Source organism: Prinia subflava, chromosome 22, assembly GCF_021018805.1.
Source record: "Prinia subflava isolate CZ2003 ecotype Zambia chromosome 22, Cam_Psub_1.2, whole genome shotgun sequence".
Taxonomy (NCBI): domain Eukaryota; kingdom Metazoa; phylum Chordata; class Aves; order Passeriformes; family Cisticolidae; genus Prinia; species Prinia subflava.
Window position 1 is genome coordinate 3,514,671 of NC_086268.1, and position 27,546 is coordinate 3,542,216.

Sequence of the window (27,546 nt, forward strand, 5' to 3'; positions counted from 1 at the left end):
CCTTCCACATGTCTGACTCTGGAGAGTTCAGGGTTTTACCTTTGGCCTTGAGGGAGAGAACAAACAAACCCCAAACAAAACTAAATTGTAGAATGGCAGAACTCCAGGATGGTTTGGGTTGGAAGGAACCTTAAATCCCATCCAGTCCCACCCTGCCATGGGCAGGGACTCCTTCCACTATCCCGGGTGGCTCCAGCCTGGCCTTGGACACTGCCAGGGATCCAGGGGCACCCACAGCTGCTCTGGGCACCCTGTGCCACCCTCACAGGGAAGAATTTCTCCCCAATATCCCATCTAAACCATCTCTCTTTCAGTCTGAAGCCACTCCCCCTTATCCTGTCCCTGCAGCCCATTGCAGAAATTCTCTTGCTGCCTCACTTCGTGCACAGGGAGGTCACAGCGAGGTCTCTTCTCCAGAAAAGCTGAATAATCCTCATTTTCTCATCACCCCGGAGCCTCCTCTGGCCTCGCTGCCACAGCTCCGCGTCCCTCCCATGCACTGCAGGGGAGGTGACAGGGACGTGCCGGGACACCAAGGCAGACTCGAGCTCATTTCTGGGGAATTTGGGGAATTTTTTAGGAATTCTCGGAGGGATCGCAGAGCGCAGAGCGTCGTGCGCCCTCTCCCGGCCCGCCCGGGAAGTGCAGCCAGCCCCGCGAACAGCAAATTTAGGCAAATTTAAGCAAATTTAAACAAACTTGAGCAAATTTAAGCAAACTCCAGCAAAATCTGGCATCGATTGACCGCTCTCTCTGTGTCCTCGGGTCCTTCCACCACTCACGCTCGTTCTGCTTCATCCAAGACACAGCAAAGCCCATCAGGCAGAGGCAGCGCGTTCTCCTCACCCCAAAATTCTTTACAAACATTCCCACTTTTACCTCGAAACCCGAGGGAATGGGACAGTCTGAGCCCTGGGATCAGCCCCTACGAGTTAAGAAATGAGACCTCCCTGTGCCAAATAACATCCAAATCTTCTCTTTAATGTATTTTTTTTTCACATAGGATCCAAACAGTTTTTCATTCCAGTGGATAAATGTGAGATGCAATAACCCAAAAGGGCTACATTATTTTTCTAGACCGATCTGTAGGGAAAAGCACACATTAACTCATTCTCCCCCCTGAGCAGGGCCCAGCTGTGGCTGTTGTGACACACCAGGAGCACACGTGACAATCCCAGCGCTCAGGTATTTTCCTCTCAGGACAAGCCACATCTTGCCAAGCCAGGGAATGGGGCAGGATTTGGCTGTGGAGCAGCCCTTGCCCAGAAATTCAGCCTGGGTTCACATCTGGGTTCTGTTCCTGGGACCTTTTCAGCACAGCCAAGTGACAAAACAAGAATTTTGTCATGGCCAGTGACCCCAGCTACCAAGGAGGATCCCAGCTGTCCAACCACCCTATGCTGGCTCACGAAAAACAAGAGATTTGCCTTTTTTACAGTGCTCCTCACCCTCGCAGGAAAAAAAAAAAAAAAAAGGAAAAAAAAGAAAAAAAAAAAAAAAAAGGAAAAAAAAGAAAAAAAAGAAAAAAAAGGAAAAAAAGGAAAAAAAGGAAAAAAAGAAGAAAAAAAAAAAAAAAAAAAAAAAAAAAAAAAAAAAAAAAAAAAAAAAAGCAGCCCTCCAGCTGACAGACTAAATGGAATTTTGAATTTTGGCCACAGAACTTCAACATCGAATTTGCCCTTTGAACTTGGCAGGACCACTCAGGTAAATCCTCTGTAAATCCTGAGCCATGGAAGCGTCCAGGGAGACCTTCCCAGCTCAGTTTCTTGGCCACAGAGCATCCTTCAGCAGGCAGAGGAGTCAGGGTAAATGTCCCGTGTGGAGCAGGGTTACCCGTGTCAGGGTAAATGTCCCGTGTGGGGCAGGGTTACCCGTGTCAGGGTGAATGTCCCGTGTGGGGCAGAGTTACCCGTGTCAGGGTAAATGTCCCGTGTGGGGCAGGGTTACCCGTGTCAGGGTAAATGTCCCGTGTGGGGCAGGGTTACCCGTGTCAGGGTAAATGTCCCGTGTGGGGCAGCGTTACCCGTGTCAGGGTAAATGTCCCGTGTGGGGCAGGGTTACCCGTGTCAGGGTAAATGTCCCGTGTGGGGCAGGGTTACCCGTGTCAGGGTGAATGTCCCGTGTGGGGCAGGGTTACCCGTGTCAGGGTAAATGTCCCGTGTGGGGCAGAGTTACCCGTGTCAGGGTGAATGTCCCGTGTGGAGCAGAGTTACCCGTGTCAGGGTGAATGTGTGGGGCAGGGTTACCCGTGTCAGGGTAAATGTCCCGTGTGGAGCAGAGTTACCCGTGTCAGGGTGAATGTGTGGGGCAGGGTTACCCGTGTCAGGGTAAATGTCCTGTGTGGGGCAGAGTTACCCGTGTCAGGGTGAATGTCCCGTGTGGGGCAGGGTTACCCGTGTCAGGGTGAATGTCCCGTGTGGGGCAGAGTTACCCGTGTCAGGGTAAATGTCCCGTGTGGAGCAGCGTTACCCGGTGCTTTGTTGGCAAACTCTTCTCTCATTTGCATTTCTGACATTCGTCCCCAGGCAAAAGCCATCAGGGTTTAGAGAAGGCAAATGTAAAATCTGCCCGAATGACCCAGATAAAGGTCCTGAATCACAGAGCGTTTACTGAAAAGCACACGGTGTTGCTTTGATGGATCTGTGAATTGTAGGATGCACATCCTTGGTTTCCATCTAGCACTGGGTTGGAGATCTCAGTGCCCAGTTAAAACCTGTAAAAGGGTGAAATGTGCTGGGTTTCACATTGTGCAGCCCGCTGCTTTTACCCACAGACCTGAGGTCATGTGAGCACATTCCTGGAAGGCATTTCCCCATCTCCAAGGCCACTTCCCTTCCCAAATCCCCCGAATTCCAGCCTGAGCAGCCCAGCTGGATGCCAAATACGCTCCCATTTCCTCTGCATCACCCTGCTCTGGAGCTTTCCCAGAATAGAGAGGAGGATCTCAGTGCTGGGTACCACACAACACAGATCCCCTGGGTACAGCCCTGCCCTTGCTCACCCTGGGAAAACTCCAGAGGTAGGGAAAGGCTGATATTCCAGGACAAAACCCAGCTCTGAGTGCATCAAGCAGCAGAAACTGAACATGAAACCTTTTCAGACCCACTCCTGCACCTTGCGCAACGTTCAAGGGTTGAAGAATTCCATGGTAAAAAAACAACTCACGTAAACTGCAAAGCGGGAGCAGCTCAAGGAGGTTTGGCACTCAAATACCTGTGAACTTGATTTGAATATAATTATCCCTGCTCCTGTTGAGCTATAATAGATGATGTCCTTTGGATTTTCCCCTCCGCTAACAGCTTCTATCAATGATTTGATAAAGTCATATCAAATCATAGAGAATTGATTATCTCCATTAACACGTCATATCTCTGACCACAATTTGAGTCATTTACTGGTGGCACCACACAGTATCTCCAATGGATTTAACGTTTATGGATTACATGGTATTAAAGACTATGTATAATAGCAAAGAATAAAGAGTATTATATAAAATATCAAGTGCTGTTGATCAGCATCAGGTGGATGACACACAAGTTTTTGCCCAAATAATATTAAACTACAGAAAAACATTCCCCGTGTTTCACTCAGCTTTTCTTCATTTCAGTCTCAGAGGTGGAGAAGCAGCTTTACTCCTAAGTGATGAGACCAGGCAGGTACCAAAAGTGTCACAAATCTCATTTTCACTCCCACCTGCAAGCTGGGAATTGGTGCCAGACACACCAAGAGCTGTTCAGGTAAGTGCTGGGAAGCACCAGGAAGTTCCCTTCTCCCAGCTCAGCGTGGAGGTGGAAAACACACGAAACACAAGGATTAGGAGTGAAGTCCAAGCTCTGAACTTCAAAGAGCACCACTGCACTATACCCCTGCCAGCACCCAAACGAGGCAGGGATTTGGCTTTGAGGGACCTCAGGCACAGAGAACATCACCTGGGCAGGTGAGACAAAACGTGCAGAGCCCTCCTTTAGCCCAGGATCCCGAGGGGAGCCCGGAGCTGGAAAGTCTCTGGAGGAAACTCCTTGCTTCCAGCAAGATGAATAATACACCTGTTCCCTACTGGTGAGCAAACACTACAAAGGAATAATTAGAACCTATCTGACCTGAAACCCACATGCCCATTACTGTGGTATTTTTCCACCTACTCCAGGTGAAACAGAAGATGGGCTGGACCTGGAAGGGGAGGGGTGGAGTGGCAGCACAAGATGCTGATTTATAAAGCAGCAGCGAGCAGAGCTCTTTCTCCACAGGCTTGGGACAGGGAGCTCGTCCTGCCTGAAGGATGCCGAGGTGGGAGCAGCATTCCAGCTAACACCTGCTGGCCACAGGAGAGGGACCCACCACCTCGGGAGCTTCTGCACTCCAGGACTGCTCTGAGCCACCACAGTCCCCAGCTGGGCTTGGGCTTTCCATCCAGAGGTTTTGGCTTTTGATCCAGAGGCTTTGGCTTGGCTGCTTCCCTGCATCAGGAAAGGAATAAACTCACCAAGATGGTCAAGGTGGGTGCAATGCCCCTGGAAATGCCCCTTGTGTTTCTTCTTGAGTTTTATTTTGTGAATCTATACTGTAAGGACAGGCTAAGTGAAAATTTGAATTAATATCAGACACTCTTGGGCATGAACAGTTTGGATTGGGGAGAATTCTTGGACTGGCTGAGCCAAAAATCTGAGCTAAAATCTGAGATTTTATGAAACTCTGAAGGTTAAAGGTTAGCACAAGTCATGCTTACAAGTGAGCAATAGATTTTACTAACTTCACCAATTTTCTTTATTTTTCTCTTCCATCTGCTAAGTTCTCCCAGCAGGGAGATGTTGCCTTTCTCTCCTGGTTTCTGTGCTCCATAGGGATTTGAAAAGCTGAACAGATTTTTTGGGTGGGAGAGTTAAAGAGAGGAGGAGGAGGAGGAAAGTGAAGATAAAAAATCCCAACAGATAAAACAGATCATGAATCTTCAGCATGGCAGAAAAAATCAGAACTTAGAACAGGCATGCCCTGTCTCTGGGATGTGCATCACCAAACAAAACCAAGTATTTAGAAATAAGATTTGAGTCTTTAAAGTCCTCAAACTGCTCAGCAGCTCCTTTCTTTCCCCTTTATCAAGAGGCAACGTCAAGATTTAAATACTCCTTTAGTTACAGGACAGCTAAAGATGTTAGTTTTGAGCTCACATCAGTGTTAAATAATAAGATACCCCAATTATTATTGGTTTTTCTTGTTGTTTCCATTATTTGAGCTTTCTTTATGTTTTGGAGGGATCTTCCTTCATTGCTGTGAGACCTCACAGGAATCCAAGCACTGGCAGAGCCCCTTTGTGCTTTGTCCCACCAGGGAACCTCCAGGGGGGCTCTCCTGAACTTCTGGGGTTGGATCCATCAGGAAACCTCTGGAATGGGGTCACCCAAAGGCTCTCCCAAGGCCTGGGATAATTGGGATAATTTCCAGGATAACTGGGAGCTGCAGCATTATGATTATGCAGCTGGGAGGGAAGTCTGCCCTGCACACCACAGAGTTAAGCCAGGGTTTGGAAACAGCACAACTCCCCAGTTATCACCGAAAGCAAAACATTCCCTGAGGTGCAGCAGCCTCCCTGGGTCAACAGCTCCCTCTGCCCAGTGTTCCACTGGCAAAAATAAGTGAATTTTCAGCTAAATCCCTGCCAGCTCTGAGCTCTGTGTGAGCAGAAACAGAGCAGCTCCTCCTTGGCTTTCAGTCTGGTGTTTGCCTCTATTCCTCGCTTTGATCCAGTGCAAATACATATTTGTAAGAGTTAATTGTAATTAAAATTTAAATCTTGAAGTTATGGATCTGAAAAGCTCCAGGAACCAGCAAGTTCTCAATGGGTGATTTTCCCCTCCCCTTTCCTTTAATGAATATTTTGCTTTTCCACTGATCTCTTAAGACTTGGAGCTGATAAATAAATTAATAATTCTCACTGCTGAGGTCTTGGGCAGCATTTTCCCAACCTTGTTTTAGATCATAAACTGCTGGAAGTGTTGCACATCCCTAAAGGAATCCCTGTCATTTGCACCTGATGAAGTCCTGACCACAATCACAGTAACACAAACTGGATGGATCTCTGGATAACACAGGAAAAAACACTTTAAGTAGCCAGGAGAAAAGGACAGTTGAAATTTTTAGGTTGTCTAAAATAGTAGATCAGCAAAATTTTGACTTTTTTGTGGTCTTTTACAGAAAAGGTCTGATGTTTACTCGGTTGAGATCTACGGGACAAAAGAGCTGCATAAAACAGAGATCGAAGATGAAGAGGAGAAGCACAAAGACCTAAAAGGCAACAAGAAGAAAAAGAAGGCAGAAGAGCTTAAGAAAGAACTGGACCTGGTGAGTGTTGCTGAGCTTCCATTACACATTCTGTGAAATCCAGGGAATGTCCTGCAAGGAAAATCCTGGCACAAGGAAGGATTTGCTTCCTCACACTCCTGGAGTGTGCCAGAAAAACGCTGTGCAAGATTAATACCCCAAATGAGAGGATGATTCTGGTATAATTAAGCCACCAGTGGTACAGAACATTATCTGCCCCAAAAGGATCCATTTCCCAGATGGAATCAGTGCCATCAGTATTTCCTGACAACTTGCACAGCCAGCCAGGAATCAGAGGGAGAGGCAGAACCACGGCTTTGTGCTCCAGAGATTCCAGAGCTGAGAGCATTTCTCAGCTTTAAACACAGGGGGTTTTACCCAAACCTGCTCTGGCCTTCAAGAAATCTGTGTTTTCCTCCTGGCTCTCCACTGACCTGCTGGCTGCTCTTGGAAATGTTGCTTCCTCTCCTCGCATTCCAGTTTCCCAATCTGAAACATGAGGGTAATTATGCTGACCTCTTTTTGAGATTGCTGTGAGAGCAGCTCAGAGGAGAGGCTATTTACGGGCTGGATGGCATTTCAAAGCTCAAAGAACACCAAAATAAGATATTGATTCCGTGATTCTCTCATCCATTCACCCCCCACGTTTCCAAGATCTGCCCAGCAGCAGGTAAATATTTCTCAGTACTTACTGTCTTTGCCACCGGGGGATGTAACTCCACTCCCGTGTTTCTAAAGAGAAACCAAAGCACAGACAGGAGAATTGACTCACCCAAGTACCCATGAATCACTCTGAGAAAACAATTGGGAGATCTCTCAAATTCTTGGCTTCTAAATCCCAGTTCAGCACAAGATATAATTAGGCCAACGATACCACAGAGGTGTCACTGCAGGCCAAGGAGAAGAGCTTTGAGATTTCCCTCTCCCACACCCTTTTAAACTCAGAACCTGTTGCCTCTTTCCACCAGAGTGAGGAGGATAATTCACATTCCCTGCCCTGCAATCAAGGGCAGAGGTTGTTGTCACACACACTGGGAGCCCTGCAGCATGCAGGGAGAGATGATTTATCCAAAAGCAGCACAGCCCCTCGTGGCAGGCAGCAGAGACAGGAACACACCACCCTGTTCTTGTGACAGATTTGCTGGAGGAGGGAGCTATTTACAAAAGCACTCTGCAAATCAAAAGGAAAAAAGAAATCATGTTGCAGTGGAAGATATTTTGCTTCTCAATATGCAGATTTGTCTAATTAATGAAAGTGGGGTGTCATACAAGCAACTTCATCCACGTTCCCAGATCCAGGCAGTTGGGGAATAAAAATTCCAGCAGTCTGATGCTCTGCTCACTGTAATTTCTGTCTCTCTTGGAATGCAGGATGACCACAGGCTCAACACCTTGGAGCTGGAGAAGAAATATGGCACCAGCATTGACAAAGTAAGTCCACAGGGCTTCTTCAGGAACTGCCTCCATCAGGAGCCTCTGGCCTCCCCAGAGCTCCCCAGGAGCAGGAATTTGGTGATTAGATGTGTGTGGGTGCCTGCATTGATGCTCCCAGTAAAGCCTAAACCAGCAAGCCACCGAGCACTGGCCTGGATTTAAAGTGGAGTTTCTCTTGGGTCTGAAGAAGGCTGAGCTGCTGCCTTGAAATCAAAAATGGGACCTCAGGGTTTTGCACCAGGACCTCATTTTTTCTAAAGCTGTTATCTGATCTTTTGATTTCACCACAATTCACTTTTCACTGTAACTATTTATAGCCAAAGACTGCACGGATTGAACTGGTTTTGAAGGAAAATCTAGATTAGAGAAACTACACCTGAGTCCCTTTGACATCTGACATTTGAATATCAAAGCACTGAGCGTGGCCAGAGCACAGACAAGAATTTCAAGAGCCCCCTGAGCTACAAACACCTTGTGGAAATGCAGAAAGAGCAGCAAAAAAATGTCAGTTTTCTCCTGACTTTCCAAACACTTAGTCCAGGTATATTTGATTGATAACCAACAGAATGGAAACTCCTGATGGATGTGGCCCCCAATTCAGTGCTCCAGTAAAGAAATAGCAGTTTCTCCAGAGCAGATAATTAATAGCAGCCTCTCTGAAATCAGTGATGCCTCGGGAAGCCTGAGCTGAAACAGAGACTGGGCAGAGCTGGAGAATAAAGCAGAGATTTATTGAAAGGGCTTTAAGGCACACCTTGGGCAGGACAGAGTCTGACCAGAGCTACACCTAGGGTGGACCCAAAATGGTCACAAAATGGCTAACTGGTCATGAGATCTTATATTTTTATGGGTTTTTTGTCCATTTGCATATTGGGTTTAACTGTCCAATTACAGCTTCAGGTTGTGAGTTCTCATCCTTCTTGTTCCTCCCTCCAGCCACCCTTGTTTGTGCTTTTGGGCTGAAAGTTGTCCTTGGTGTGCAGCAGGAGAAGGATTTGTTTTGTGTCCCTGCTCTGTGCAGAGCTGAGTGAGCCTGAGTGTGAGCTCAGAGCTGCACCCTGGGCAGCACAGAGCCTGAAAATATGAAAGCTGAAACTTTAGGCATCATCAGGAGGTTTGGAAATCAGAGCTGCAGCTCATTTGTGACACAAACAACCTTTAAAGAAATGGCAGCATGTGAATTTTGTTCTGAGCTGGGGTAAAAAATTCTGGTTTTCTGCGATTTCATTGGAAATGTGTCCCCTCCTTCTGCAGGGTCTCTCAAGCGCACGAGCAGCAGAGATTTTGGCTCGGGATGGCCCCAACGCTCTCACTCCTCCCAAAGCCACCCCCGAAATCGTGAAGTTCCTCAAGCAGATGATCGGGGGCTTCTCCATCCTCCTGTGGATCGGGGCTGCCTTCTCCTGGATCTCCTTCGGCATCCAGCTGGCGCAGGGCGTGGACTCAGCCTTCGACAACGTGAGTGGATGAGCAACCACTCTGCCAGACTTGTGTCCCACCAGCCTTGTGTCCCACCAGCCCTGTGTCCCACCAGCCCTGTGTCCCACCAGCCCTGTGTCCCACCAGCCTTGTGTCTCACCAGCCTTGTGTCCCGCCAGCCTTGTGTCCCATCAGCCTTGTGTCCCACCAGCCCTGTGTCCCACCAGCCCTGTGTCCCACCAGCCCTGTGTCCCACCAGCCCTGTGTCCCACCAGCCTTGTGTCTCACCAGCCTTGTGTCCCGCCAGCCTTGTGTCCCATCAGCCTTGTGTCTCACCAGCCCTGTGTCCCACCAGCCCTGTGTCCCACCAGCCCTGTGTCCCACCAGCCTTGTGTCTCACCAGCCTTGTGTCCCGCCAGCCTTGTGTCCCATCAGCCTTGTGTCCCATCAGCCTTGTGTCCCATCAGCCTTCCATCTCGCCAGCCTTCCACCCTGCCAGCCTTCTGCCCTGCCACCCTGCCAGCCTTCCATCTCGTCAGCCTTCTGTCCCTCCAGCCTTCCATCCCACCAGCCCTGTGTCCCAACAGCCTTGTGTCCCGCCACCCTTCCGTCCCACCAGTCTTCCACCCCGCCAGCCTTCCATCCCTCCAGCCTTCCATCCTGCCAGCCCTGTGTCCCACCAGCCTTCTGTCCCACCAGCCTTGTGTCCCACCAGTGCTGTGTCCCACCAGCCTCCCACCCTGCCAGTCTTCTGTCCTGCCAGCCTTCCATCCTACCAGCCTTGTGTCCCACCTGCTTTGTGTCCCATCAGCTTTCTGTCCCACCAGCCTTCCACTCAACCAGCCTTCCACCCCGCTAGCCTTGTGTCCCACCAGCCTTGTGTCCCACCAGCCTTCTGTCCCTCCAGCCTTCCACTCCATCAGCCTTCCACCCCGCCAACCTTCCATCCTGCCAGCCTTCAATCCCGCCAGCCTTCTGCTCCACCAGCCTTCCACCCCGCCAGCCCTGTGTCCCGCCAGCTTCCACCCCGCCAGCCTTCTGTCCCTCCAGCCTTCTGTCCTTCCACCCCTCCAGCCTTCTGTCCCTCCAGCCTTCTGTCCTTCCACCCCGCCAGCCTTCTGTCCCTCCAGGTGATGGAAGCCCTGCACAGTTACTCAGTAACTACAAGGAGGCCTCTTGTTCTCAGGACTCTCCTGCTGCCGAGCGCTTCTGATAAAAGCTCGAACACTTCGCACACCATGCGCTCAAAGAGTGCCTGTGCAAAGGTTTTATAAGCACTGGGCATAGTCACAATTCTTGAGAAGCAGTAAAAATGTCTAAAGACTTTAGACTCTGACTTTAGTCAGAGGCTAAAGAGACTCAGACTAATTCCCCTTTGATTTATACTCTACTTTTTGCTTTTTAATTTTTTTTTTAAAGTTTGTTTGTTACACTCTAATTTGTTCAGGATTGTGTCAGTTTAGAGAAGGATTTTAGACGGGAAAATCGTTATTAAAAATCTTTTTTTATACATACAAATAAAAGCTTTAATGGATCATTTGCAGGCCAACACCTGAAAGCTCTTTTCTTAACCTGTCTTTTAACCTGGCCAACACCCAACATCTCATTTTAAAACAACACAGAACTGATTTATTCTAACAGAAGAACTGGTGAAAACTTACCCTAAATTAACCAGATTTTATCTTTTATTGATCAGCTCTACCTCGGAGTGGTCCTGGCTCTGGTGGTCATCCTCACTGGCATCTTTGCTTATTATCAAGAAGCCAAAAGCACAAACATCATGGCCAGCTTCAGCAAGATGATCCCACAGGTGAGAACCACCCCTGCCTTTCAACCGAGGCAAAAATTCATCCCAGTAATGCACGAGGGAAGCCCAGCAAGCCCAACTTGAATTTATCTCTTGGCAAATGACCCAGATAAAGGTCCTGAATCACAGAGCGTTTACTGAAAAGCACACGGTGGTTGCTTTGATGGATCTGTGAATTGTAGGATGCACATCCTTGGTTTCCATCTAGCACTGGGTTGGAGATCTCAGTGCCCAGTTAAAACCTGTAAAAGGGTGAAATGTGCTGGGTTTCACATTGTGCAGCCCGCTGCTTTTACCCACAGACCTGAGGTCATGTGAGCACATTCCTGGAAGGCATTTCCCCATCTCCAAGGCCACTTCTCAAATCCCCCAAATTCCAGCCTGAGCAGCCCAGCTGGATGCCAAATACGCTCCCATTTCCTCTGCATCACCCTGCTCTGGAGCTTTCCCAGAACAGAGAGGAGGATCTCAGTTTAGAGGGTGGAACAAAGCTAATTTTTGTCCCATTTCTGTCTTCCAGCAAGCTCTTGTCCTCAGGGATGCCGAGAAGAAGGAGCTGCCAGCAGACCAGCTGGTGGTTGGGGACATCGTGGAGATCAAGGGTGGGGACAGGATCCCTGCAGACATTCGCCTCATCTTCACTCAGGGCTGCAAGGTGAGCAGGGCTTGGAAGAGCAAAGGAAAGAGGGGAAATGGAGTTTGGAGCTGTTTATTGCAGAGAAAGAATTTCTACACAGCCAATATGGGTTATTAGAGCTTTGATTGGACATAATTAATGACGTCAGAGAGCAGAAGCCTGAATGTGATGCTGAGCTCCTCTAGGACTGACACCTCCCTCCCTGAACATCCAAGAAGTCCATGCCGTGTTCTGGTTCTGGTCCTTGCCAGGACAGGGCAGATGCATCAATAGTAGAATGAGAATTTCTGCTGGAGGCAGATCCTCAAAACTGTGGCTGAAAATCCCCCAGACAGACACACAGCATTGGCTGAACCGAATTCCCACAGAAATGGGTTCTGTCAGGGACAGCAGCAGCTCAGAGAAGAGGCACTGAGGGAAGTTGATGTCACTGATTATGGAATAAGCTGCCACCTCACCTCGCAGGCTGGACACCACTGTGCACTGCTGACTTTAATCTGGATGTGTCTCCGTTTCATTAAAGGTGGACAATTCTTCACTCACAGGGGAGTCGGAGCCACAGTCCCGCTCCTGTGACTTCACCCACGAGAACCCCCTGGAGACCAAGAACATTGCCTTCTACTCCACCACCTGTGTGGAAGGTGAGCTGATCCTGAAACTGGCCATGGAAACCCCATTTTATCTTCTTTATCTGTTTCTCCGCTGTCGTCAGCCACATTTATCATCCTGTGTGCACACCTTTACATCCTTTTAGCTTTTTTCTAGTTAGTCCAATGATTATTCAGCAACTTCAGGGGCACTGAGAATTTCTAATTTTTATTATTTATCAGTACAGAGAGAAGGGCCCCCAAAAAGGCACCTGCACAGGTGCTGCTGGTCCTACTAACTCATTTGAGCCATTCTGCTCTGAGGAATTTCAGAGATGTTCAATTGCTCACATGAATTTTGATCTGAGCAGATTAAAGTGTGACCTTGGGGGTGACCTTTGTCACCTTTGTGCCACCAAAGTGTGACCTTTGCTAACAAACTTAGCATTTGTTCCAACACGCTGTGTGGCTATGGCTGCAACAATCAACAAATTGATTTGGATTCGAACTGACAATGGTTTCCTTGCAGTTTTTCCACCAATACCTGTTGGAATGTCAGGTTGCAGCTGCCTTTGAGTGTTAGCACCCTGGGCACTGAGAATTTCAGGGTTTCTGTGCTGACAGGCACTGACCCCAAGAAAACACTGCATTTGAGGCCGTGGAGAAGGCTTCCAAAATTGGATAGCACTGGGATTGTGGGTCTGTAGTTCGAATAGAAGTGTGTGATGTCACAGGGTGGAAAACTTAGAGTTTAAGGTTTTAGAATAGAGTAATAGATATAAAGCAAGATGGAGGTTTTAGGGCAGAGGCCAGTCCTGCTTTTTCACCTTCTTCATGGGTCTGGGTAGTATTTTGTAATTGGGTAGAAAAATCTGCATTGTGGGCCATGGGTGGTTGGTTATTGGGTTAAAAGTAAAAATAATTTAGGTGTCATTTCTTAATTGGACAGTTTGTGCTTAAAAGATCTTGTAGAGAGATAGTGACAGAGCCATTCTCCCCTTTGTTAGCTAGAGGTCACAGCTCACAAGACTGTGCTATAGATAAGAATTAATAAACATCTGAGTCCAAACAAGAAATCCATCTCTTGAGCATTTAATCCCAGCTCTAGCAGAAGAACAGCAAATAATAATAATAAAAAAAAAAATATCTGAGTGTCTGTGTGCCCTGGAGGTGACAGCTTTTGCCCCTGCAGGCACTGCCACCGGCATTGTCATCAACACCGGGGACCGCACCATCATCGGCCGCATCGCCTCGCTCGCCTCGGGCGTGGGCAACGAGCAGACGCCCATCGCCATCGAGATCGAGCACTTCGTGTACCTGGTGGCAGGAGTGGCCGTCTCCATCGGGGTCCTCTTCTTCATCATCTCCGTTTCCATGCGCTACAAGATCCTGGACTCCATCATCTTCCTCATCGGCATCATCGTGGCGAACGTGCCCGAGGGGCTGCTGGCCACGGTGACGGTGAGTCCGTGCTGGGATTCTCTGCTTGCCACTCTGGGCTGAGTTGGGTTTGAGGAGGGCTGGGGGTTCTTATTCCAAGGATAAACCTTCCATTTGGTGAATTCTGGTGTAACTGAGTCATTCATCTCAAACCCAGTTTGGGTTTAAGTTCAAGTGCTGTCGAGTACAATGACGTGACTCATTTCCACACCACTCGTTCCCACTTGGAAGTGGGGACATTGCACCCTGAAAGTCACATGGAAACTCCACTTGTTACCACATTCCCAGCTCTAAAATCCCTGCCTGAGGAGCAGCACACCTGCTAAGCTCCAAAGCAGCCCAGCAGCAAACACTGAAGGGAATCATTGAAGGATTCATGGAGCTGGTGACCAGCAGCTCCCCGCCTGTTGTAGGTTCCTCCATCTCAAACAGCCTCTTGACTGATAAGAAATCCTTATTTCTATCAGCAGGCAGCAGGTTCCTCTCAGCTGCAAATCTACCTGTGCTAGTTACAGCCAGACTTCAGATTCTAAATTAAAAAAGAGAAAAAAATGCACTGCAGCCAACAAAAATGAAAAGAAATTTAAAATAAAGGGAGAAAAAAATGGCCCTGCAGCCAACAAAAATGAAAAAAAATTAAAATATTTTCCTAAAAACCCCAAACAAACAAACAACAAACCCCACAAAAGACCTACCAGGAGAACGTAATCTCGTTACACCTCTGTGTGACCACACCTTGGTGTGACCACACCTTGGTGACAGCTGGGCCCCTTCCCTCCTGCCAGGTGAGCCTGTCCCTCACGGCCAAGCGCATGGCCAAGAAGAACTGCCTGGTGAAGAACCTGGAGGCCGTGGAAACCTTGGGCTCCACCTCCATCATCTGCTCCGACAAGACAGGCACCCTCACCCAGAACAGGATGACTGTCGCCCACCTCTGGTTTGACAACCAGATCTACTCAGCCGACACCAGCGAAGACCAAACAAGTAAATGGGATAAGGGGGGGTGTGGGAAGGGGCAGATACTTGGCTCAGTCCTAGGGTGTTCACTTTTGGTGGCTAAATCAGACATGTCTTCCTTCTACACATGGAAATCTCTCCTTAGCCGTGTGAAAAAAAAAATAATATTGAATTCCAGTCATAGGAAGTAAATCTGGAGGAAGTTCTACACCAGAACCTTTTGCCAAGTGTGCATTTAGTAGGAAATTAAGCAAAGATCATCCAAACCCCTTTGTCAGCACTGCTAGGGGGAAAATTTATATCATTTTTTTTCCATGAAAGAACCTGTCAAAATAATATTTTTCTGCAAATAGGTCAGTTCTGTTTTTTCACTCTTAAGCTCTTACTTGTCTCATGCAATGTGCTAAAGGATGCAATGTGTGTTTTGCTTCTCTCAGCCCAGCCCTTTGATCAAAGTTCCCCCTCATGGACAGCGTTGTCAAAAATTGTCACTCTCTGCAACCGGGCGGAATTCCGGCCGGGACAGGAAAATCTCCCCATCATGAAGGTACTGCTGACTCCACATCAGTTTATTCCCCTTGCTCTGAAAAAGCAATTTTCTCTGTTAGGCTTTAACAACCTCCATTTTACCGTGCCAGTATTCTAAGTTCCTGCTGACAGGGGTTTTACTGCACTCACACAAAATTTAACACAGGATAAAAAACCTGCACAGCCAAGAGCATAGCAATGCTGATTATCCTGAACTGGAAGAGATCCACAATCCCAGCGTCTGGCCTTGCACAGGACAAGAATCCCTGTGCCTGACAGCATTGTCCAAACCCAACTGTGCCTGCAGGAAAAAGGCAACACAAGTAGCAGGAATAGTAATTACTGCACCGTTAATTTATTATAGCAAAGGTAAACGTGCCTTAATTAATGTCTTTCCACATGACTGCTTGAAGGTAGTAAATCCTACTGACTGGACTATCTGGACAAATCTACTGTTTACTCATCAATGCCATCCTCAAATTAATTTGTGTTTGTGCCTCAGCTCACCTGTAGTGACCTGAGTGTGACCCCAAATCTGCTTTACAGCAGCAAATGCTCTTTGTCTCTGCTTGCTGTGGCTCTGTTCTAACTCCAAGAGCAAAGAAGGCATCCCCAAATTCTATTTTAATATTTGCCAGGATAACTTGGACTTAAAAAAAGTAGATCCCTTGTTGCTGAAGTGTGCAGCATGTCATGGAATTGTGGAAATACAAAAGTGAAATGTTTTCTTCCTTTGTGCCCACAGAGGGTTGTGGTTGGAGATGCCTCTGAAACAGCTCTGCTGAAATTCTCTGAGGTCATTCTGGGGGATGTGATGAGCATTAGAGCACAGAACAGGAAAGTGGCTGAAATCCCTTTCAACTCTACCAACAAATTCCAGGTGTGTTTCATGTTTTTTTTTTTTGGAAATTGTGCCAGGTTGTTTCTATCACTGGGCCTGGGTGACCTGGAAGCCGTAATGGGGTAATTCAACAACAGAGGAAATTCAAATTATAATAGCTACAGTTCATTCCATTTGAGGGAAATTATGATTTCTTCATGGAAAAGAACATGAATCCCATGGAAAAGTAGAAGCAAACAAGGAAAACTGGAGCTCTTCCAACCCATTTCTGTTTGTGGCACAGCTCTCCATCCACGAGACCGACGACCCCCACGACAAACGCTTCCTGCTGGTGATGAAGGGAGCCCCGGAGAGGATTCTGGAGAGGTGCAGCACCATCATGATCAACGGCAAGGAAGAGCCCCTGGACAGCGAGAAGGCAGAGGCATTCCAGACAGCCTACATGGAGCTGGGGGGCATGGGGGAGAGAGTGCTGGGTGAGTGCAGCTGCAGGGACTGCCTGGGAAAAGGAGGATGGGCTAAAATCCAGCTGTAAAACCTGTGAAGTTTGGTTTAAAGTCTTGGCACATCCAGCATACCTGGAAAAATGGTTAAATGCTGGAGTTCCATGGGCGAGGGCAAACACTGATGTTTTATCAAGCTCTCCTCTTTTTCCTGCCCGTCACACCAAACCAAATACCTTTGCAGGTTTCTGCCACTTGTACCTGCCTGAGAACGAGTTTCCAGAGACATTCCAGTTCAACACGGATTCCATGAACTTCCCCACCTCCAACCTGTGCTTTGTGGGGCTCCTGTCCATGATCGACCCACCTCGTTCCACGGTGCCTGACGCTGTCTCCAAGTGCCGCAGTGCCGGCATCAAGGTGAGGATTCCACACTGAAAACCACAGTGGGTCCACCAGAGAAAGGCTCTTTATGATTATTTCGGGTACTATTTAAAGTATTTAAAATCTAAGATCTTCCACCGCGTTGTCACTAATTATCTTTCTAGCAACAACTACCAAAAATCTCAATCTTAGTTAAGACCATCCTGTAATTTCAATTTAGAAAGCCCCCAGGGGCAAAATGTTTTCATTTAAGTGGGAATCAGACTATAGGGACTGCACAAAACCCTCAGACCTGGAAATCCAACTTTGCAAAAGCTCAGCTACTCTCTCATCAGATCCATTTCTAGAATACAGAACCCACATCAGCTGGAATGACTTGCTTGTAAACAGAGTAAGGTGATAGAAACAATTCTAGAGAAGGCATCAGGACACTGTTTTGAACATTTATCCAAAGGAATCACTAATCTCAAAATTATTCAAGTGGAACCTGAAGCAGTAATTCCCCTAATTTCACTCCCTGGGGACCACAAATAAGCCCTAAGCAGAAGTGAAATCTATCTAAATCTAGGAAAATCGTATTTGGAATTACAGATCTCAGACGAGATGAATCCCAAACCCCAACCCTGATGAAATTTTCCATTGCCTGAAGACAGATCTGGCAACTTTTCTTCAAGAAAAGCAAGAAAAGGCTGTGCCTTATCTGTCAGGACACCTCAGTCACAAGGATCCATTTTAAGATGCAATACCCTGACAAACCCTCCCCACTGAACTTACCTAATATAGACCCTTATATAAAGGCTCTTTTATTCTGCATTATTCTAATCCGGCTGCCTGTGATGAGCTCTTCCTTCAGAGCCCTGATAAAGCAGCCTCAGCAAGGAGAGGCAGAGCCCAGATGTGGCTGCAGAGCTGGGCAATTACTGCCCCTGATCTCCCTTTGCTGTGTGAGCCCTGCTCTGATCCCCAAGCTCTTCCTGCTCCTCAGCAATGGACATTTCCCCTTCTCTCACCCCACCTTGAGCCATTGGTCACTCCCTTGTCCCTTGCTCAGGTCATTATGGTCACTGGTGACCACCCCATCACGGCCAAGGCCATCGCCAAGAGCGTGGGCATCATTTCAGCCACCAGTGAGACCGTGGAGGACATTGCCAAGCGCCTCAACATCCCCGTGGAGCAGGTCAACAGGAGGTGAGAGCCAGCAGAGCCTGGGCAGCACCCCGGGATTCCTTTCCCTGCTCCCTCCATGGTGCTTTTTATTCTCCATCCCCGCTGCTTTCTGATTTTTTTTTATGACACGTTCCCACTCTTGAGTCATCTCCACCCTGAATGTGTCCACTCAGTGGTTTTCATCTTTGCTGCCCGTGAAGAAAATCCAGCAAATTATTCTTTGCAGATCATGTGGAATCTGCTGTCACTGCCTGTTTGACAAAACACACACAGACAAAGCAAAATTCAGCACCACACGACCCAGTTTGGACCATCAGCCCAAATCCCTCCTTCACCCCTTAAATGTGGAAAAAATAACATCACAAGGGAAGGATAAAAGCTCTTTGCAGAAGTGATGCCTTCCCCTGTCCCTCCCAGTGAGAGGCCTCTTTAAAATTCATTTTTTGAAGCTTCAGTGAGACCCCTCTTCATCCAGGTGACAGTGACCCACTCTGGGTTTCTGCAGTGCCTTTCATTCAACTCCTGCTGATTAACAACAAATGCCCCTGCAATTATTATCAATTATTATCATTTATTATCCATTATTATCAATCATTATCATTTATTATAATTTATTACAAATTATTTTCAATTTGCTGCCTGCCCCCTGTCCAGCTGCACGCCCATCCCACGAGTGCACCATTTTTACCCCTTTTCATCCGAAACTTGCCCGTGGCTCTTGTAGGGAGGCCACGGCAGCCGTGGTGAACGGGATGGAGCTGAAGGACATGAGCTCGGAGCAGCTGGACGAGATCCTGTGCGAGCACTCCGAGATCGTCTTCGCGCGCACGTCGCCCCAGCAGAAGCTGATCATCGTGGAGGGCTGCCAGAGGCAGGTGAGGTGGCAAAGGTCACACACACACACCAGGCTGAGAGGCTGGAAGCCAATTCCCAGTGCTCCCTAAGCTCTGTTTATACTCCTCTCCCCGTGCCAGAACATTATCTAACAGATTGCCACAAGCGCCGCCTGGACTCGGTCCAAGCCGCTCCAATTCCCGCTGCAGACACAGCTCCTGGTGACAAAATGAGCTTTCCCTGGGTTTGGAGCTGTAGCCAGGGCGGGGATTGTCCCTGGCACTCTGAGAAGCACAAAAAGCCTCCTGTGCCCTGGTTGGGAGGGAGAATTCCCTGGGGAATTCTTTAAACCCAGATAAAAGCAACGGTGCTGCCACATCCTCTGCTCTTATCTCTTGTGGCCGCTCAGGCCGTGCCCTCCTGCCCGCAGGAATGTTTGGGAGTGGAATTGGTGAGTGGCAGTGCTGGGTGAATGGGTGAACTCACAGCCCTTTTCCAGCCTAGATTATTTATTATTCTGAGGTATGAACCCCACAGAATGATTTATGTACCACCGAGCCTTATCTGTGTTACTTCCCAGGGCTGTAAATCAGGCAGCAGGATTTAAAGAGAGTTTGTCCCATCCATGGGCAATATTATGCAAAGCAGTCTGGAGTGCAGCCAACACAGGAGGAAAAAAAAAAACACATTTACAGAGCTGTGTAAAAGATGAAAATTGCCATCAAAAGACTCTCTACTCAAAAATGACATTTTCCAAGTAGATTTTGTGAATTAAAGCCACACTAGTGCTGTGCCTGGACTTTGTAGAGAGGAAGATGTGGCACAAGATATTATTTTATTTTTGTAGTCGTGCCAGCACTAAACTTCCCAATCAGCATTATCAGCTTGTTGGATTTAAGCCTGGAGGGCTCTCCAGAGAGTAAAAAAAAAAGAAAAAAGAGATAAAAATTTTCAGTTTGATGTGGGGTTTTTTATTTCTTGAATGGTCTGTGTTAGGCACACGGTGGATAAACGTGTTCTGCACTGCTCAGACTCCCACTCTCCTGGCAGATTTGGCTCTTTAGGGATGAAAAGGAACACCCTCCCCCAGCCAGTCTCCAGCTATGTTTAGTACTCAGAGCTTATAAGCCCTTCTGTGCACGGCATTATTTATAGGTAGTGACACTGTGCTCAATCCCCCCAGGGACAGGAAATTCAGCATTTTATTAATCAGTTTGCCAGGCTTTGTCCCCACTCTGAACACCCTGCCTTGAACCGAGCCAGAAACTTCTGCATCAGCCAGAGCAGAGCCCGGAGCTGCAGGAGATGGTTCAGGAAGATAACACGGAAGATGAGCTGGATAATCAGAGTTTTCCATCTTTTGGATTAGTAGAGAAATTCTAGCACAGGCTGAGGATGGCCAGAAGCTGTTAGGATAGAATGAGGATGGGCTGTAACTCAACAGTTACATAATTTATGATTCAGATGAAGCCTGGCTGTTTCTGTAGCCCTTCATTAAGGAAAGACAGGACATTTTGTGTTAATCAAACCTCCCCCAGAGGTCAGAGGTGAGCCTGGCTCTGCTCAGACAGGGATGAACCACGTTCAGAGAGCAGACATCCAAACCTTAAATCCTCTTTGTCTCCAACTATCAGATTAATTGCATTTGAAATGCATCTCATTGAGATGTCCACTCTTCAGGGCACAGTGAATCACACCCCTGAATTTCCCAAGTCTCTGCTCTAAAGGGAACCACACAAATCTCTGGGGTTTCTCTCCCAACCCTGCCCACCACCCTCCTGATCCCTGGCTGTGTTTGACGTGGCTGCAGAGAGGATTCAGAACTTCCAATCAGCATTTTTCTGCTGGAAATGTAAAGACTGATGGTGGCAGGATTCACCCTCTCCTGCCAAGCCCACATCTGGATGCTTTTGTGTGTTCCAGGGAGCAGTGGTTGCCGTGACTGGAGATGGAGTCAATGACTCCCCTGCCCTAAAAAAAGCAGATATTGGGATTGCTATGGGGATTGCTGGCTCTGACGCAGCCAAAAATGCAGCTGACATGGTCCTGCTGGATGATAACTTTGCTTCCATTGTCACAGGAGTGGAGGAAGGTAAAGATGATGTTGTTTCTCTCTTTTAGAAGCTGAGAGCTGCTGGCAGGGCCTCCTGGTCCTTCCCTCCTCTCTTCTCTTTCTGGATTTGTGGATTTGATGTTTGGGAAAGCTGGGAATTAATTCTATTTCTACACATGACAATCAGAGAATAAGGAAATCACCTCCCTCTCTTACACACAATAAAGATTTGCTGTCTCTGTTTGATCAGGCTTCAGATAAAAGCACATCCTGGCTTGTTCCAGTGCAGTTCAAAGCCTCACAAAGATACAAATTATTTTTTCCACCTTTTCCCTCTATGATCTTCTCACACGTCGCTTTCACTGTGCTCCACCTATGACAGGAACACTCATCCCACTCTTCCTTCACTGTGAAGAGTTTGTGGTTTCCATTACAACCGCAGCATTTTGGGGAATGGGACTTCTATTCCACTTGAGTTTTCAGAAGGCTTTAAGGGAGGAGAGCCTAAAAAACCCCCAGCAAAACCAAATTACAAAATGCATGAGGAAAAGTATAAATAAGCAGTGAATGTTTTCACTTCATTTGGTTAAATTTGAACTTTTTTTTTCCTGGAAAACCTGGATAAAAATTCCCTTTGACAGAAGCATTTTCCCTTCCCCCAGGCCGCCTGATCTTTGACAACCTGAAGAAAACCATTGCCTACACCCTGACCAAGAACATTGCTGAGCTCTGCCCCTTCCTCATCTACATCATTGCCAGCATCCCAATGCCCATTGGCACCATCACCATCCTCTTCATCGACCTGGGCACGGACATTGTGAGTTGGGAGCTGCAAAATCATTTCCTGCTGGAATGTCCTGCCAAGGGACAGGGGCTGGGGGCCAAGGCACAGCCAGGACAGGGGATTTGGTGGCTTTATCCCACCGATAAAGCTGAGAAAGGCAGCGAAAAAAGGAAATAAAAACAGCCAGGTGGAGAGAAGGAAGAGTAGAAAACAACAACAACCTGCAGGAGGGGAGCAGGAAGCAAAGACTGATCTGATCCAGGCTAAAATCAGCATTGAACAATTAATTATCAGTGTGTTTTAATCAAGAAGCCAGAGGGATTTCTGCAGCTACACCTGACATTCCATCCAGCCTAGCCCAAGGGACATGAAAGGCCCTTGAATTTTAAATTAATGTTGAATTATTGTTAATCTCCTCTAGCCTTTTGCATTGCTCACCAGATCTGTGTGAGTTTCAGATTTCCCCCAAACCTTTTAATAGGAATTAACCCAAACATTAATAGGAATCCCCACAGACCCTCCTCTCCTTTCCTCCAGCATTCAAGGCAGGAAGAACCCCTGGGAGGGTTCAAGAACCCCTTGGGAACTGCAAATTGCTGCAAAACCTCCGAGAATCAGGCAAATGCTGTCCCCCAGCCCCTGAGGGTTTGTTTTTCTTGCAGATCCCCTCGGTGGCATTGGCTTATGAGAAGGCTGAGAGTGACATCATGAACAGGAGACCCCGGAACAAGAGGAGAGACCGGCTGGTGAACGAGCAGCTGGCTGTCTACTCCTACCTGCAGATTGGTGGGTTGGCCTCCCAAACACCCTCTTGTGCCAGCAAAGCAAGGCAGACTCAAGCTGATTCATTAAAAAAAAAAAAAAAATTAGAAGCTGAAATTGCTCCTAATTTTAAAATTTTAAAAAATTTAGGGTTAGGGTTGGGGTTAGGTTAAAAAAAATATTAAAATTTTAAAAAGAGCACTCATCCCCTTCCTCTGCAAACTCATCAGCCCCCTCCTGTTGCTCATTATTCAGCAATAAAATGAGGTTTTATGTACAGAGTACAAGAAATTCACAGCACCAAGAACTCTCAAAGTACCTTTAGCATGTTTCACACATCCATCACCTCCCGCAGTGCTCCTGAATTTGGTTTTTTGCTCACCCCTGCCCTTTGTTTCTGCAGGAATCATGCAGTCTGTGGGGGCCTTTGTCACCTATTTCACCGTCTATGCTGAGCAGGGCTTCCTGCCCTCCACGCTGCTGGGAGTGAGAGTGGACTGGGAGAGCAACGCCATCAACGACTTCGAGGATTCCTACGGCCAGCAATGGGTAAAGCAACCCTGAAAACCTCCTGCCCTGTCCCTCGCCCACCTGCTCGATCAAAAAATAAAAGGACAGGGGACACAAATGAGGTTTAAATGCAAACAGAATTAGTTTTCAGCCAATGTTCCCTCAGGAGAGACTCTTTAGGGCTTCCTGCCACGCAGCTCTTTCATTCATTCCTCGACAGTTTGTCACCTTCTCACTCACAGCCTCTGCAGAGTCACCTTCCTCTGTGGTGTCGATGTTTAAACCCCTCCAAGCCCACCCTCGCCATCCTCTCCCAGCCCTGCTGATGATCAGCTCCTCTGCCAAGTCCTTTGCAGCCTCCCCCTCGCCCTCCTCATCCTCCTCATCCTGCAGCATCACGAGGCACGGGAGGCTTTGATGGATCCGTACAAACACCCCTCAGCCCCAGCTCGTGCTGCAGCCTCGTGACTCAGCCACGGAATAAATCCGAGCCTAAATCTGATCCTTCTGTGCCTAAATCTGGAGTAACTCTGCATTTACACCTTGGGAACTGAAATAAAGCTCCCACGCGGCCTGCAGTGGCCCGTGGGAGATGGGAGGGGCTGATTTGAACCTCCTGGCTTTTCCTTGGCTCTGCAGACCAAATACCAGCGCACGTACCTGCAGTGGACGGGCTACACGGCCTTCTTTGTCAGCATCACCATCCAGCAGGTGGCTGATCTGATCATCAGGAAAACCCGGAGGAATTCCATCTTCCGCCAGGGCCTCTTCAGGTGGGTTTGGCAGATTCACAGTCCCAGAACGGTTTGGGATGGAAGGGACATCAAAGCTCATCCCATTCCACCTTCCAGGGACACCTTCCACCATCCCAGGCTGCTCCAGCCTGGCCTTGGGCACTGCCAGGGATCCAGGGGCAGCCACAGCCTCTCTGGGCACCCTGTGCCAGGGCCTCCCTTGGGAAGATTTTCCCTCACAGGGAAGAATTTTTCCCTATCTAATCTAAACCTGCAGTTCAAGTTAGCCTCCTGCTCTATTCAGCTCAGTGTTTTGGCCCTCTCGCTTTCAGCCTTTGCACAAAGATTAAGCCTGGCCTTAAACAATCACAAATCTCAGGCAAATATTTTATTGCACCTCCCCTCAGCCCCTTCTCTACCTCAGGATAGGGATTTTCTTTAAAGACATTGTGCTGGTAATTCTGAAAATACACCAGCTTAAAACAAACTCTCCATTCATTAAAATATTTACTAGAAAAAAAAAAAAAAAAAGAAAGGGAGTTTCTCTTCCAGATTACTTTCTGAACTCCTTATCAAGAGATAGCAAGTCTGGACTTCTCTGAGATAGCGAGGCTGTGAGAAGGGAGATACCAGCTGGTCAAACTCCCCCAGCCAGTGCTGGCCACCCTCTGCAAACCACCCTGCCCCCTCCAGCCCCAGCAGAATTCCAAATATCAGCTGGGACAGAGGCCAGCAGCAGAGCTGGCATTCACTCCCGGGGTTTCTGATAGCAGAGCAATTTGTTTGCCATCCTTTATCTGCGGGTGCAGGGCCTACACCTATGTGTGCTTCCTCCTTGCATTAACACCTGAGTCACCCCGAGCACATTCCCAGTGCAACACCAGCCTCCAGGAGCCTTGGGTGTCTCCCACAGCTGGATTTGGGCTGGGAACGCTGCCAGGAAAGGCAGGAGCACGTGGGATACAGGACAGAGGTGCCCAGGCCACCCCTGTGCGTGCACAGCTCACCTGGGGCTGCGGGGAATGCAGAAGGTTCACAGAGGGGTTTAATTCCAGGGTTAACTCTCTCTTTAACTCTTCCTCTCTGCTCTTCCTGCAGGAACAAAGTCATCTGGGTGGGGATATTTTCCCAGATAGGGATTGCTTTGATTCTCACCTACGGCCTTGGGCATGTTACAGCCCTGAACTTCACCCCGCTCAGGTGAGTCCTGGTGCCACCGAGCTCCCCTGCCCTCCTCATGGACACCAAACAGGAGCAGGAGCCCGTGCAACACCACTGCAGGATAAATGCTTTTTAAAATCATTATATTCATCATTATTTCTTGGCCAAAAGGGCCATTGTTGCCATAATTTCTACATTACTCTACTAGATTTCCTACTGAGGATACAAAAACCCACTTGTGCAAAACCGACATTTAAATATTTCTTTCAGCATCTCCAATGCTTTGTTGAGCACAGACAGCATTTAAATTTTATTTTAAATAGAGCAGTCAGGTGATTTATTGCTGTGATCACACCAGGCAAAATTTCCTCCTGAACAGGACCTGGGATAAATTAATTCAGTAACGATTTAAGATTGGGAGGCTTTACAAGCACATCATCAATTTGAGAGATTAATAAAGAGAAAGAGAAGAGGCCCAAGGGGCCAGATTTGTTTTAATGACATTAAAATGGCACAGACACCCCAGAACTGCAGCTGAGTTGTTTTCAGACCTTTCTGAATGAGACCTTTTGCCCCCACTCCCAGGTTCCAGTACTGGTTTGTGGCTGTACCTTTTGCCATCCTGATTTGGGTCTACGATGAAATCCGAAAGCTGCTCATCAGGAGATACCCAGGAAGTGAGTGCGCCCCTTGTTCTAATTAAATTTTAATGTCATATTTGAATTCCATGTGTCTTTTCCTACCCTTTCACTCCCACCCCCACCTCAGCTGCCACTCGCAGGTGGCTGCTGAAAAAGGAACCATTTTTCTCCACTTTACCTTTTTGAGCAAAAATAACCAATTTTTTTCCTTTTTAATTATTATCCCCTCCTTTTTCCTGCAGGTTGGTGGGACAAGAACATGTATTACTGAACAGGCTGAGCACAGGAGAGCTCCCTCCCCACCTGGCCCAGCCTCTGCTGCTTTCAAGTCCTGTCTGTGCAATATCAAGCATGGATCCACCCCGTGCTGGGGTGAAGAGATTTCATGAACTCAATGAAGAAACCAGGACTTTAGAGGCTGAGAAATTACCTCCCACTGTACTGTAAAGCCTAGAAATTTAAATACTACCTATTTTTGTAACTACTACGATTTTCCCTCATTCAAAGATGGAGTTGGAGAGCACTCGGAGAGGAAAACAATCCAAAGACAGACGTTCCACACAATCCAAAGCATTAATTTGCACTGAAGGTGTTGTTTGCTGATTTTTGTGCTGGTAGAACTGAATTCCAAGTGAGTGCATACCTAGATCTGTTTTACCTTGCCGTGGGTAATTGTGCTGTATAGGAATAATTTGATAATAAAACAGGATTTTTTCCAGAAAACTGATACCTGTCTTATTTTTTTCATAAATACTGAGAGAAACTGAGTGGAACGGGGTCACAGAGGAAAGAAGTGCACCCCTGCTTTTTTTACCTCCATTAACAGACCAAACATTTGACCCATTCTGATAAAGGTGTCTTGAAAACCAAGCCACAACCAGCAGATTTGAACACTTTGAGATCCCAAACTCAGTTCTCATTTCCCATAAGTGACAATCTGAAGGGAAAAATAGATATTAGAGTCATTAACTCTAGGATTAGTTAGGCACAGGTAAAGTTCTTTTCAAAACCAGGATAATACGGTAAATTCAGCAAGAACCAGGGGGTCCAACTTCTTGTTTAGAAAACGATTTAGACAAAATTTTAAAGCAAAAAAATTAAATATTTTGTGTGGATATTTCACTTTTAAATACAAGTTTGGACAAGTTTACAAAAGAAATGGGTCAGAAGGAGAACTTCTGTTGCAGCAAAGAGAAATCCAGGAGAGAGAAACCACGGGAAGAGCCAAGGGAGGGGAAAGAGAGGAATGTTGCCCAATCTAATGCTGTTCCCAAAAATCCAAGCCCTTCCCTTTTAGGGGACAATTTGCATTTTGTGACCTTCTTTCCCTAAAACCCCTCACCTCAGTGTGGGTTTTTCATCTTCTATTCTTCTGTTAGAGCTAGGATTAAATGCTGAGGGACACAGTTTTCATGTTTGGATTTTGTTTATTGATTGTTATGTATAATACAGTCTCACAAGTTGTAAATTCTAGTTAACAAGGTAGAAAATGGCTCTGTCTTTAACTCTTTCCAAGGTCTTTTAAGCATAAAATATCCAACAAAGAGATGACACCTGTATTTTTTTTACTTTTAACCCAATAACCAAACACGCAGGGTCTGCAATGCGGATTTTTTCATGCAATTACAAAATCCCACCCAAATACATGAAGAAGAAGGTGAAAAAGAAGAACTTAGCCAACACCCTAAATCTTCCATATTGCTTTATATATATTATTGTATATTAAAACCTTAAACTCTGAGTTTTGTACCCTGTGATATCACACACTTCTATCCAAACTCCACACCCACAATCCCAGTGCTGTCACTCAATTTTGGAGCCTTCTCCACGGCCTCAGGTCAAATGTGGTTTTCTCTTGGGGGTCAGTGCCTGTCAGCACAGAAACCCTGAAATTCCCAGTGCCCAGGGCTCCAACACCTCAGTGTTGGAGTAATTAATTGCATTAATTACTCAGAGTTCCAACCACCCTGGCTATCAGCGCTTTTCCCGGAGAGAGGAGAAGAAGAGGAGCTGCCAAGGAAGGAGGAAGAGCAGCAGCAAAGGAGCCTGTACACAACGGGGCGTGCCTGTACACAAACCCCAGATAAAAATCCCACAAATCCCTCTCT

At 47.3% G+C, this 27,546-nt stretch overlaps 1 protein-coding gene across 1 annotated transcript; it reads left to right on the top strand.

The window, feature by feature from the left end:
- Positions 1-4,201: 4,201 nt before the first annotated feature.
- Positions 4,202-26,147, top strand: ATP12A (ATPase H+/K+ transporting non-gastric alpha2 subunit). The gene is made up of 23 exons (XM_063418019.1): positions 4,202-4,496; positions 6,190-6,336; positions 7,687-7,746; positions 9,004-9,207; positions 10,865-10,978; positions 11,496-11,630; positions 12,136-12,253; positions 13,392-13,660; positions 14,425-14,623; positions 15,034-15,143; positions 15,870-16,004; positions 16,249-16,441; positions 16,653-16,828; positions 17,844-17,980; positions 18,684-18,834; positions 20,717-20,885; positions 21,509-21,663; positions 22,293-22,416; positions 22,796-22,941; positions 23,542-23,675; positions 24,735-24,836; positions 25,383-25,474; positions 25,681-26,147. Exons 1-23 carry the CDS (start codon positions 4,488-4,490, stop codon positions 25,707-25,709), a joined length of 3,108 nt encoding a protein of 1,035 aa, XP_063274089.1. The 5' UTR covers positions 4,202-4,487; the 3' UTR covers positions 25,710-26,147.
- The last annotated feature ends 1,399 nt before the right edge of the window (positions 26,148-27,546 follow it).